Source organism: Mchenga conophoros, linkage group LG3 (genome assembly GCF_057382185.1).
Source record: "Mchenga conophoros isolate Kocher_MC1m ecotype Shallow Benthic linkage group LG3, M_conophoros_male_GT1.1, whole genome shotgun sequence".
Classification (NCBI taxonomy): domain Eukaryota; kingdom Metazoa; phylum Chordata; class Actinopteri; order Cichliformes; family Cichlidae; genus Mchenga; species Mchenga conophoros.
In genome coordinates, this window is record NC_140528.1 from 53,575,482 (window position 1) to 53,589,691 (window position 14,210).

The 14,210-nt window shown below is 40.6% G+C and overlaps 2 protein-coding genes across 2 annotated transcripts; one reads left to right on the forward strand and one right to left on the reverse strand.

Moving 5' to 3' along the window:
- Positions 1 to 1,370: 1,370 nt before the first annotated feature.
- On the forward strand, positions 1,371 to 7,920 carry LOC146579510 (uncharacterized). The gene is made up of 4 exons (XM_085269334.1): positions 1,371 to 1,591; positions 5,319 to 5,374; positions 5,482 to 5,841; positions 6,966 to 7,920. The coding sequence occupies exons 1-4, from the start codon at positions 1,371 to 1,373 to the stop codon at positions 7,157 to 7,159; spliced, it is 831 nt and encodes a 276-aa protein (XP_085125460.1). The 3' UTR covers positions 7,160 to 7,920.
- A 1,510-nt stretch (positions 7,921 to 9,430) lies between these two features.
- On the reverse strand, positions 9,431 to 13,496 carry LOC146579511 (uncharacterized; the record flags this gene model as incomplete). Its single annotated transcript, XM_085267966.1, has 3 exons — positions 9,431 to 11,295; positions 11,448 to 11,734; positions 13,325 to 13,496. Coding segments are annotated over 3 exons (483 nt in total), but the record flags the coding sequence as incomplete, so codon positions are not given.
- Positions 13,497 to 14,210: the final 714 nt, after the last annotated feature.

A 14,210-nucleotide genomic window follows, 5' to 3' on the forward strand; every position in this document is an offset into this window, starting at 1 on the left:
AAAACTCCAAAACACGTACAAAACACAACAGAAGTGCTCCAGGATGCTGGGCGCAGTGTTGAGCTTTTGTTACCTAGTGGCTACACAAGCCAGCAAGTACCAAAGACCAGATTTGGTGTGTGGTAGTAACAGGTAAATGAACTTTTTTTTTTTTTATTATTTGAATATATATGAGTGCTTGTGTATAAATACACAAATCATACAAGTATGCTTTCAATTGTGTAATTTAAGTGATCTAGTAGCTCTGCTTTGGAAGTATATTTTATTGTTTGTTTTTATTGTATATATTATTGTTAATAATAAATTAATTAAAGCAACAAAACAACCTGAAGGAAAGAGCCGGCTCTTTTTGGTGAGTAAAGCCGAAAGAGCCGGTTCTCTAAAAAGAGCCGGAAATCCCATCACTACACATAGTTTCCCAATTACGATGGAAATTTGAACGGCTGGTGTTCTGGGAATCCATCCTACCCGTTGTTTCTGAAATTAATTCATGAAATTAATTCAGTGCCAAACCATCCTACCTTTGTCAATGTGACCTACAAGCATACTTTAACAGCTAAAATTTAGTGGCAAATTGTCCTACCTTTGTGAATATGAGCTAGAAACACACTTTAACAGCTAAAATTAAGTGTCAAACCATGCTACCTTTGTGAATGTTACCTACAAGCATACTTTAACGGGTAAAATTAAGTGGCAAACCACCCTGGCTTTAAGAATATAAGCTTCAAGCATACTCTGATGGGCAACGTTAAGTGGCAAACCGTCATACCTACTTATATTTGTGCTGGAATTCCTCTGTGACTGCAGAAATGTGCATAAACTACTTACGGTAGGACGTTTTGCCAACGTAGAAGGTTGTCAGAACACCGGTTTGATCAGCCAGATCTGTTATTTGTCTCACGCACATTAGACAAACATCGTGAGTGTGGATGTTTTCCTAGTGCCCTTGAAAACAGCTGAATCGTAATAGATCACGTCAGTCCCGACCATTCCGCTTGATGCCCAAACAACACTGACAAAGGCAACCTGAACTCTTCCTTGTGTTAATAACAACAGTTAACCCTTTCACCTATACAGGAATACAAGCACATGGATAAATCAGATGTACACGAGGGCACGCGTTGTCTTCCCCGATGTGTAAAAACTGTGTAAAAAGTTGCCTCTCCAGCGTCACCGAAAAAAAGATCATAAAAAATAAACTTTTAGCTCATGTATCTGTTATACAAAATAAGCTTAACAGTGAGTTTGGACAAAAATGAATTGAATTTGTGATATCCAAATAACCGGAATATCAAGAAAAGCGGAGGAAAAAAAGAGGAAAAAAGAAATAAAAACTCAGTCGAATTAGTTAAGAATGACTTGATTGGTCGATGGATGGCAACGTTTATAGAGGGCGGGGCTTCACTGCCCCGGGCTCACTGAAGACGACAGCGGTATATCTGAGAGAGGAAATCATAGGAGCACGGAGTTCGTTTTTGTGCTACATTTGTGTGTTTCCTTTTTTCATGTGTGAGGATGTAGCTCCGTGCTTCACTCGCTCAGCAGCGCCAGAGTTTTATTCCCACGGTGCCCTGTCCACAGTCATCGCAGGGTAAGCGGGTAAGCGCTTTTTCTCAGTGATTTCTTGGTCATTTTCACCTGCAGTGTCTTGTACTTCTGCTCTGAAGGATGCTGTCTTTTCACTCATTCATTAAACGGTTGGATCGTCTCAGTAAGGAGAGAAAAAAAGGACTTACATCGATGAGGAAAGGATGTGCAACAGGTTTGGATTGAGGATAGAGGTGGAAATGTGCCTGCGAGTGAAGGTGGTGTGTTGAAGAGGTTGGATGGGGTACTTTGAGGAGAATGAAGAAAAATGAGAGAGAGGTGGGGAAGTAGTGATGGATGACGGTTGGTGATCCAGGAAATGTAAAGTGTTAATAAAGAGGAAGTGAGGGCAGCTGTGAAGGGGATGGAGAGTGGAAGTGCATGTGGCCCAGATGGCAAACCTGTGCAGGTGTGATATCTGGCAGAGAGAGAGAGAGAGAAAGAGAGAGAGCAGTGGAGTTTTTGAACTGACTGTTGAACACAATCATGGAACAAATGTGCTGGTGCTGATTTTCCAAGAGCAAGGGTGATGTGCAGAGCCCAAGTAAGTACAGGTGGCTCAAGCTGATGAGCCACACCGTGAAGATATGGGAAAAAGTTGTTGATGATCAGTGAGCAGCAGGCTTCATGCCAAGAAAGAGCTTCTTGAATGCAGTGATGATGAAGAGGCTGACAGATGAGGTCAGGCAATAGTGTCCGTGGACTGTGATGTTTGCAGATCACATATAGTGATTTGTAGTGAGAGTAGAGAGCAGGTGGAAGAAGCCTGGAGAGGTGGAGGGATGCTCTGGCTAGAAGTTGAAAGAAAGCCAGTAGAAGTAAGTCAGAGTACGTGTGTGTGAATGAGAAGGAGGCGGGTGTAACAGTGAAGGCAGATGAGTTTTAAATACCATCCAAAGCGAAAGACAAGAGAAGCGAGGAAGTGCGTGCAGGAAGGGTGGAGTGGGTGGAGACGAGTGTCAGAGGTGATTTGTGGGAGAAGGACCGCAGCTAGAGTGAAAAGACATTTTTCTTTTCCCCATATAAATATGTTGTTCTCCCAGCAGCTGTATTCAATAATCAGAGTCAACAAGACCAAAGAAGGAAATGTGCCTTTAGTACAGTAGATGAAACATTTCATTCACTTCCTGTTTCCTAAAACTGTACGCGTTGCATTAAAAAGCACACAGCCATTACCCTTTTGTGTCGACACCAAGATGTGAAGCAAGAACGGGAATAAACTTTAGTAATAATGTGGTTTACAAATTTGCAATAACAATCATGCAGTGAGAAAATAGTCTTTTGTTTATGTATATGCATCTGTTATCCTTTAATATTAGAGGAAAAAAATACTAATCTTTTTAAGAACTGAGAGGAATCCAGTGTGAGGTGAGGGGAGGAGGGGGCATGCAAACTCCACAGAGAAAGAGCGAGCAACTGTTTTTCAGTTGTTATGGTTTTAAAAATAATTTAGAAGCAGAAATAAAAGAAAAGTCTAAGGTTCTGCTGCAGGTTTCTGCTGCTAAAATATAACTTTGGATTTCTACAGAGTCAAACTAAAGCTTTGGCAGCAGCCTGCTGCTGCTGCTGCTGCTGCTTTCATTTCATTTGCCTGTCAAATCAACACAGAGAGGCCTGATGAACTCATGTCTGTGTTATTGATGAGAATTATTAGTTATTATTAATCTCTTGGTGTCTTTTACAGCTTGTCAAATAGTCGCAGCAGATGGCCCCGCCCCTCCCTGAGCCTGTTTCTGCTGGAGGTTTCTTCCTGTTAAAAGGGAGTTTTTCCTTCCCACTGTTGCCAAAACACTTGCTCATAGGAGGTCATATGATTGTTGTGCTTATGCTCACTTTGTAGCATAAGGCACCTGCCTTATGCTACAATGTGAGTCTGTCTAACCCAGGGTGTCTTCCCCTTATCTGCATTAACACTGCCCGCTAGAATAAATGGGCCCTGATTTAGGGATAAGCTGTTTTCTAGTTTGGGCTACCCTTACCCCCTTCCTGATGTCATCCTCCCACTGTACCTGTCGGCGGATGTAACTCACTGTGTTACGGCCTAATGATGATTTTTGAATTGGTTACCTCTGACACATAAGTCCCAGCTTTCCCAATCCTCATCACAGCTAAGTTTTGCTTATAATTTAAATATTTTTTTTTTTAAGCATAAAAGTTATTCACTCATCACACGAGGGCCTCCGTGATGACCGATCACTTTGAAATGGGACCAACGCACTGAACGAAGAAAAGAGAAAAGACAGTATCGATTGCACCACATTCATATCGATCTGACACCAATACCAGTGTCGACATGGATACTATTAATATTAATATTTCGATCTATCTGCCTGTGATGGACCGAGCAGTGAAGGAAACTTAGGCACAGGTTAAAGTCCAAAAAATGATTTTTTTATTTAACCCAAAAAACATAATTGGTTAACTCATGCAAAAAGAATCAAAATCTTGGGCCCATAAAAGAGGTCAAACTAACAAAACTCTACTCAAAGTTAACAACACAACTGATAACTCAAACAAACTGACCTAACTTAATGAGACAAAGGGGAAACTTAAATAGTGGCTGATCAGCCCACAAAAACAGGAAAAGGGGTAAAACACACAAAACCTAACTAAACCAAACATAATGAACTCCAATTCCCCCCCATGGTCCCGAGTTATGGCGTGAACCAATTTGTAGCCTTCCTTTAAAGCTCGCTCCGCCCCTTTTCCACCTCTTGGCTCCTTAATCAAGGGACTGGAACAGCTGCAACTAAGGTAACTCAGAAAACAAAAGATTAATCATACATAACAGTGTAAACTAAAATGTGCGCACTTATTTTAGAATGCAGTGTTATGTGGATATGTGAATGAATTCTAAACCAAAACCAGTTATTTATTGTTCTGTAAATAAATTCCTATATTTAAAGAAAGAAATGTGAATGCAATGTTACTTATAAGCCTCTATACTAACATGGTGGGTATTACCACTGTGTGGCTGTAAGTGCAGCCATCACACTGCCGATCCCTACTGGGCGCGGACTAAGGCCATAGTAACTTTTTTTCTCCCAGAGGCTGAAGGGAATGATGCTTAGTGTTGCACAGCTGTGGTGAGTGACATTATAATAGCTCTGTGGCTGTTTGAGTCTCTATGAACTTGAGAAGCCAAAGCTAGAACGTGTTGATATATTTTTACTTTTCCAAACCTACCTCAAGTGCTTTGTTTTGATGACTTTTTTTGTAATAATCTTTGTCCTAGATTTTTTTTTTTAAAGTTGATGCTAACATGTTACTTTAACAAGAAGGACCTGAAGCACACACCGAAGTCAAAGTCGAGCTATATTTATTTGCAGCGTTTGCTACCTTTGTTGCTTCACACACTAATCCTGTCAGGTTCTGTTAACCTACTGAAATACAGAATGAATGACCAAGTGATGATAAACAGCTATGTGGGTCAGCCTCCCCTGAAACCACACCCTGAACCTGCTGCTCCACCCCATCCCTGCAGCTGAGTCATAAGCCACACCCGTCATGGTTGCATAAGCAGGATTCTGACTTCTACTGAAGTAAAAAGACTAAATATTTTTTTCAGCACTTGGTGACCGAGTTAACGTTACTTCTAACAAGATCATGAACAGGATCAGATGTTGTGATTAGTGAATGAAGTCAGACTGTAGATTTTCCTTCTTCTAGCTGTACTGACTGACCTTTGACCTCATGTGTTGATGACTCTTCACCTCTGTCTCCTCTCACAGGGAGAAGATGATCTGCAGGATCCTGCTGCTCATCATCCTCACCTCATGTGTCTCTGGTTAGTTTACAGCTTCACTTTATGAACTCCAAATAAAGCTCAACAACAGATTTGTTCCAGTTCTCAGTGTGTCTGCTCCTCTCTTTCCCTCTCTGTCTCCTCAACAGGATCATTTGTAGTCAATGTAACACAGACCTCCTATCAGGCAGAGGAGAACCACAACATCACACTGGAGTGGACGTTCACCACCAAACCTGACAACTCCACAAACTCTGTTTCCATCATCTGTCAACAGATGACTAATTATGAAACCTCAGGCTTCTATCATGTGTCCAGTGGTGTTGAGGTGTCAGAGTCTCAGGATGCAAAGTTTTCAGGACGAGTCCAGAGTGACAAAGACGCCCTCAGAGAAGGACGAATCAGACTTCAACTGTCCAGACTCAGGACTGATGACTCGGGTCTGTACCTGTGTGAGGTGAAAACCGAGTATGATTATGGCTTTGACTACTGTCGACTCAGCATACATGGTAAGAAGATTAAAGCAGTACGAATTACTCCATCTTGACATTCAGAAACCAACAAAGAATATTTGTTTTCCTAAAACAAATAATACAATCAGTTTTTATTCTAAATATACATTCGAATAACACTTCTTTAAAAATAGCATAAATATATAAAAGCAGTACAAATAGTTTTTATAAAGATTTAAAATTAGATGAAGTTCCTCCTGCCTGTGCTTTAAAGATCGAAGTAATGTAAATGTTGAAAGCATAAAGTCTGCAAATAGCTGTATTTTTTTTCTATCTGAAGGATACTGTGTCTGCATGTCAGAACCTTGAAAGGTTTTTTTTTGCCTTTTCAAAGCTGGACAAAAGAGTAGAAAAGGCAATTTCCAATGTTCAAGGCACAGGTGTCGAACTCCAGGCCTCGAGGGCCGGTGTCCTGCAGGTTTTAGATGTCTTTGATCCAACACAGCTGATTTAAATGGCTAAATTACCTCCCCAACATGTCTTATAATTCTCCAGAGGCCTGGTAATGAAGTAATCATTTGATTCAGGTGTGTTGACCCATGGTGTTATCTAAAACCTGCAGGACACCGGCCCTTGAGTTCGACTCCCCAGGTTAAAGGGGTTATATGCAGAAACGGCCCTAACCAATCTGGCGCCCTAGGCAAGATTTTAGGTGGCACCCCCCTACATCAGCAGTGTAGTGTAATGTTGTAACAAATAATATTTCTATTAAATAAGCTTTACTTTGCATTTTAATTAACGTGGGATTATTTTTTGTATTTAGAAATAATAGTACCAACTTTTTTTTTTCAACATTTGTGGCACTGGCGTGGCGCCCCCTGATGGACGGCGCCCTTAGCATTTGCCTATACGGCCTATGCCACGGGCCGGCCCTGGTTATATGTCACTGTACTGATATACAGTTGACTTGTTGGTTCCCTTTAACTTCATATTTACCAATTCTGCAATATAAGAGAGCAGCAGGGCCTGTCAGTAATCTTATTGTTCATCGAGTTCTTTGTGCTCCAGTTGTTATCAAAGTTTTTTGTTGTTTCTTTCTTTATGATGTTTTCAGAACAGGAACTGCTAACAGCTACCAATGATATTAAAATATTCTCTCTTAATTTTTCTCTCCTTTGCAGCAGCTGCTGTTCGTTCCAAACCTCAGGGATCAACTTTGAGTCCATCAGCACACACCTGGATGCAAAGGACGGTCCTCTACACTGCACTGGGATTCGAACTGGCAGCTTTACTTGGCTTTGCAGTTTTACTGGTTAATCGCTTCTGTGCCTTAAGATGTCGTACTCGGCTGAGAAGATACCAAAATTTCATTTAAATGTTTAACGGGAGCTTTGTGGTGTCGTTTTGCACCAAGAGAAACTAAAAGCAGGACTTGGAGGGAACCATCAGGCAGAAAACCTGAGGTTCAAGAATCCAAGACTGTGTAATGTATGTTTGAAGTATCAGAAAGCCTCATTGTGATATGAAGTGCATATTATGTGCTCATGTATCACTGCAGAAAGGATGATGGGGTAGGTTATGCTCCCATGTGTGTCCTGTTTATTATTTCTAAGCTGGACACTCATCCTGCCACCAAATGGGAACTTTAAAAAGAAAACAAAAAAAAACTTTAATCCACCAGAGGATTTAGCCTATAAATGTGCTGTTTTCCTATCAGCTGTATTCAGTGGTTAAACTTTAACAAGTGCCTGGACTCAACAAGACCAAAGAAGGAAATGTGCTGTTATTTAATCCTGACAGTAGGGACTGGACTTTGTTACGGCAGATAACACACTTCATTTGCTTCCTGTTTCCTCAACGTGTATGTGTTCCTTTAAGGAGCACACTGTCACGACCCTTGTTTTTACAAACAGCAATAAACTTTATTAATAACAGAGTTTACAAGATTTGCAATAACAAACATGCAGTGAGAAAATAGTCATTTCTTTATGCGCATACAAGAGTTAGGCTTTGTTATTAAACTTTGATACATGCATATTCCATAAACAAGGGTCTCAGGTGAGCAGATGGTTCAGTGTTTCATTGCTTATGGTTTTAAAAATACTTTAGAAGCAGAAATAAAAAAGTGTAAAAGTCTGCTGCAGGTTTCTTTTCCTAAAATGTAACTTATGGTTTCAACAAACTCAAACTAAAGCTGTGGCAGCAGGCGGCTGCTGCTGCTTTTATTTCATTTCTCTCTCAAATCAACACACACAGGCTGATGAACTCGATTTCTTTGAGCTGGGCCCTGTTTCAGGAAGCCGGTTTAGTGGAAAAACTGAGTAAGTATACCCTGAGTTAACGAAAACTCTGGGTTTTCGGTTTCACAAAGCGAGTTCAGATGAAGCCTCAGTGAGTCACTATGACGACACACGCCGTGAAGCTAACCTGCCCCCTAGCAGGTTTACTACAACTAACCCTGACTGTCTCCGCCCCTTTGTCGGAAACCTGACAGTAGGAAGTGTCAGACATGGCGTGCCCCTTCCTTGAAGAGCCAGTAGATTGTGAAGCCCAAATTCTCCGCAGAGCTCTCCGCCGGGAGAGAGTGATCAGAGCGCGTTTGGACATTTTATCATTTCCTGATGATTTTCTGTGTGAACGTTACCGTTTCTCAGCACAATCTATAATTTATTTGGATAACATCCTCAGGCCATATATTACGCATGTGACACATCGCGGACATGCTCTCAGTTCTGTACATATTATTTGTATTGCACTTCGGTTTCTTGCAAACGGGAGCTTTCTGTATAATATTGGTGACGCTGAGCACGTTTCCAAGGCTACAGTCTGTCGGGCAGTCAGGAATGTTACAGTTGCACTGAAACGTCTCCTGTACTCGTCTGTGGTGTTCCCCGGTCACAGACCCACAAGATTTATCAAAGAGGGATGCCACAAAATTGCAGGTATCAGGATGACCAAAACTTAATTTATGATGTGGTGATACTTGAACTACTACTTAAATTTTACATTTATTTTCAGGGTTCCCAGGCATGATTGGCTGTATAGATGGCACTCACATTCCAATCATTGCTCCTTTAGTAAATGAAGGAGACTATGTGAACAGGAAGTCTTTCCACAGCATTAATGTACAGGTACATAGTTCCCTGTAGCATTTCAAACTAACAGATTATTTCATCATAGTAATGGATGCTAATGTGTGTTCTCTGCACTGTGAAGATCATATGTGATGCTGCCAACATTATCACAAATGTGGAAGCCAAGTGGCCAGGCTCTGTCCATGACTCACAAATATTCCGTGAATGTACACTGAGCACAAAATTTGGACATGGTGAGTTGAAAATACTTTAAAATATATAAAGACCAATTGCTTCAGGGACATTTGAACTGAAGTGTATCCTTCTGTCTTAGGAGAGTTCACTGGCTACTTGCTTGGTGATAGGGGGTATCCATGTTTACCCTATTTGCTTACCCCTTACTCTGACCCTGAACCGGGCCCACAGCAGCGATATAATCTGGCTAATTGCAGGACAAGAGCCAGAATTGAAATGACTATCGGAATGCTTAAGGCCCGGTTCCAGTGCCTGCAAAGACTCAGGGTCACCCCAGAAAGGGCATGTGACATTATTGTGGCATGTGTGATTCTTCACAACATTGCCACAATTAGAGGAGAACACTGTCCTTCTGAACCAAACATCAGCAGTGATCCAAACCATGAACATGCTGACCCTCCCACGGACATACAAGATGGAAGAGCAGTCAGAGACACCATATGTCACAATCATTTCTTTTGACCCATCACCTCAACATGTTGAAAGAAGAATAAACAGATTTTTTGTTCAACTGGCTTTATTGGTCGCCTGTATTTCCTGTACACAAAGTATTAAAAGATGTAAACCTCATAAAGTGTCTCTGTTGCTTCCTCCTCTGTAACAGCTGTCAATGTTTCTTCATTATTTTCCTGTAGTAAAGAAATAAACAACATTGCTGTTCTACTGTAAACTCATATAATCTGTGGAGTATTACTCACAACTGCATGTTGGTCTGGCTTTCGACCTCAAGCGCTGTGAAATACATTGACCGCGCCTTCTTTCCCTCCGTCTCCATGGTGACTCGCTTAATCTGTGCTCCGCTTATCAGGGCTTTATGTATCCTCGTCCGCGCGCTTCACTTGGGGTTGACGCAACTCCGCGTTGATTGAACTAATTGTTATCAGCCTTTCTGAAACCGAATATTCCGAGTTGGACAGTTCGGGGTTACTCAACCCTGAGTATCGTTTTTCACTCTGAGTTTTCTAAACCGGCTTCCTGAAACAGGGCCCTGGAGTTCGTGAACTGGAGGAATTTCATATCTCATGCCCGATGCTTTCTTCTTGTTTTAAATCCAGTCTAAACTTTGAACCACACTCAGATTTCAAGACGCTGCCTGCAGGACACAAATCATGTCTGGAAACAGATTCTGAGGTCAATATGAGACGTTGTTCCTGCATGAAGATACAACATACAGTTCTTTATGCATTATGGAGGAGGAGCATAACAGCAACAAGAATTTCATCAAAATGATTTAGGCATGGATAGATTTGTTTTATAGGGAAAGAAAAATATCCATGAAAATAAGTATTTTCCTCCACTTATGGAACTAAGTGAAATTCACCCTCTTGGCCAGATGATGGTGCTATAAGCTCACCACTTCACTGTATCCAATCAAATATATTATTATTATTATTATTATTAGTAGTAGTATTAATAATAACTTATTATTATTTTATGGAACTTATTGCAAACTGCTTCAGTAAAACACCCTAAACAACACAATAAATATCAAACAAAATAAAAAAGCAACACTAACCAAACCATATCCATGTCAGTTAGGACATGCAAGAATTCCTTGATCTCTCAAAACAAGTTTAAAATTAACATTACTTAAAACAGTAATATGGGGGTTAAATGAGAACGTCAAAGATGTAATGAAATTTATAATAAAACAGTAAATGTTTGATCATTGTTTCATTCTTTACACATCGGAGGAAACAGCTGTAGTTGGGGCAGCTGTGGCTACAACTGTAGCTTGCCTCCACCAGTGTGTGAATGTGAGAGTGAATGAATAGTGGCATTGTACAGCGCTTTGAGGTTCTCGAATATATAAATGCAATCCATCATTATTATTATTAGTTATGTAACAGTCAAACCAAGTGTGGCACAAACATAATGAAACAGAAAAACTACAGTTTTCTGTTTTAGATCATAAACTGCTGTCTGACATTTCAAACAGATGTTATTGGGAGAGAGGTTCATGTCTATAAGTACATCTGAAATGATGTGTCCTCATAGGAAGCGGGTCCTTCAGAAAAAGTCTCCTTAGTCCTGAAGGGTTGTGTCTCTAAGGCACTCCCTGCTGGGTTTTGTGGCTTTTTCTCCTTTCCAATAATCACAGAAACTACAGCAGCTACTCCCAGCCCCAGACCAACGTACAAGCTCATGCTTGACAGTGTCAGTCTCTGACGTTGATCAGCTGCTGTTGTAAAAAACACAGAGACATGTGTTGCCATTAAAATATATATTATGCATCTGTTATGAAAAGCAGTAATGGCCTTATTATCCTCAGTGGTGAAATTATATTTAAAGAAGAAAAAAAGAAAATAATACAAATACTCCTTAGTAATTTACCTGTGATGCTGAGGCGACAGCTCTCATAACCAGCACCATGATCAGTACCTCACACAGGTACAGACCCGAGTCATCGTCCTGAGTCTGGACAGTTGAAGATGCTGACACTTCAACACCATTGGACACATGATAGAAGCCAAAGGTTTTAAAATTAGTCTTGTGTTGACACCTGATGGAAACAGAGTTTGTGGATCCATCAGGTCTGGTGGTAAACGTCCACTCCAGTGTGATGTTGTGGTTCTCCTCTGCCTGATAGCAGGTCTGTGTCACATTGACTACAAATGATCCTGTTGAGGAGACAGAGAGGGAAAGAGAGGAGCAGACACACTGAGAACTGGAACAAATCTGATATGATTATACTGTAATTTTAAGTACAGCATAATTTGCTTTAAGTAATGTGTGATTTCATGTGGAAAAACAGTATTTTCTATTGATCTGTTTGCTGTTTCATTCATTATGTTGAAGGATGTTCTACTGTCATTTAATGTCATTCTGTCAGCATGACAGAATTAAAAATAAACTCTTCTAATTTCCTACTAAATGTAGTGTTACTGAGGGAAACAAGAAACAATCCTGCAGTGTTAAAATAGATATAAGCAATTTTTTGTAATTTAGTCAATGCAATGAAAAAAAAAAAAAAAAACTGGACTGAGTTGCCAGCTATGGTTATTAGTCATCATTCGGATACTTGACACTTTTTAGATCATACTTCACTTTCACAAAACAGACATTTTTCATTTGTGGACCTTCTGTTTCAGAAACACAACCTCCTCCGGTACACTCTCAGGGATACAACTGGACATTGAGTCACACTGTCGCATCCAATCATAACTGGAATAATTCAATTCAATTCAAGTTGTTTTATTTAAATGCCGCCAAATCACAAGAACAGTCGCCTCAAGGCGCTTTATATTGTACAGTAGATCGTACAATAATACATACAGAGAAAAACCCAACAATCATATGACCCCCTATGAGCAAGCACTTTGGCGACAGTAGGAAGGAAAAACTCCCTTTTAACAGGAAGAAATCTCCAGCAGAACCAGGCTCAGGGAGGGGCGGGGCCATCTGCTGCGACTGGTTGGGGTGAGAGAAGGAAGACAGGATAAAGACATGCTGTGGAAGAGAGACAGAGATTAATAACAGATATGATTCAATGCAGAGAGGTCTGTTAACACATACTGAGTGAGAAAGGTGACTGAAGAAGAAATACTCAATGCATCACGGGAATCCCCAGCAGCCTACATCTTTTGCAGCATAACTGCACAGCATGGGGTATTTTACTTAAACAAATTTCTAGGGTTTAGCTGAATTGATGCTGATTCCATACTAGTGTTGCACTGCAGGATTGAAAGAGACAGTATACAATAAGTGGAGATAAAGCACTGATACATAATCTAAAACAAATTCCTATAAAACTTCAGCAAAACCGTAATGTCACACTTTCATGTAATGCAGTAAATCTTTCACAGTTGGACACAGAGTTATCAGTGTCAGTATAATGTTGTTTTCCACAGACATTAAACACTTTGAAAGACTTCAACCCAGGCCGCTACACAGATGGGTGTTAGCCTGCAGTGCACAGACTGCTGACTCAACCAGGTCAGCTGTCCTGGCACCTGCTGTGTAAATCACCTGTCCTGAATTCTCCTTCAGCAAAAATTAAAATGCAAAACAGCACTGAATTGCCATACCACTATCATGACGTGGCTGTAATAGTCAAATGAAAATGATAAAAGCAGTAAAACAGAGGGAGTTACAGAAACTGGTCAGCTTCTCTGCTTTTTAATCTTTAATCTTTTTCTTATTTTAAAACGTGCTGTTTAGCAGTTCACAATGTCAGTTTACACCACTTATCAAAATAACGTCAAACATACTTTTATGCCTGTGGTGGGGCGTGGTCTGCGCTGCTGCTGCAGGGGAGGTGGATGCAACTGCACGGCATCTGCAATCATGCCTCACCGACATAAAAAGTCTGCACTGGGTCCTGGTTATTGTTGCTGTTGGTGTTTGTGCTCCAGCCGTGTGGAAATGACAACCGCTGATGAAAGCAAGTCAGTAAAGATGCTGAAAAGCACGAAAACGTCATTGGGTCTGCCGTGGTTTCTTTACAATGCCACAGTCTGAAGAGCTGTACAGAGACTAAAGAGAGTCAGAAGCACTGGATACTTTATGTTAACAAACAGCATTGTCAGGGCTACACATGCAAGAAGTGGTCTTACTTTGCTCAAATTCAGGCAAACAGCTTGATGCCTTGATGTTCGTGTTTTGCGCCTGTTTTAAGATATTTCAGAACTTTTATTTGATATCAGATGAATCATTCCAAGAAGAAAGAAAGTTTAAAATTGGTTAAACAAAAGAAAAATCTAATACATTTGATAAACTGCCTATCTTTAATTCGTGGTATTTAATTCTTTGTTGAATATTTTTGACTTGTTGTGCTTCAATAGTTAGCAGTGTTGCATTTCCATGCAGCCTTTGCATGCTATTCCAGAGGAGTCTGTTCAGTGACAGGTTGCTTCTCCCAAAGACAAGAACCAACAGACTTAAACTCCTTTGTCCCACACGCCATCAGACTGTTTAACTCCTCTCTGGAGGGGAGAGGGAGGGGAAACAGGAGGACAAAGGAGGGGGGAACAACTAAGCTGTAGTGCCTCTTCACTTCACTGTGCAATTACCTTTTGTGCAATACTTTTTGTTAATATCCAACAGTGCAATAGAGTTCAATATTTGAAATGTGCAATTCCTTTGTATTCTTATTCC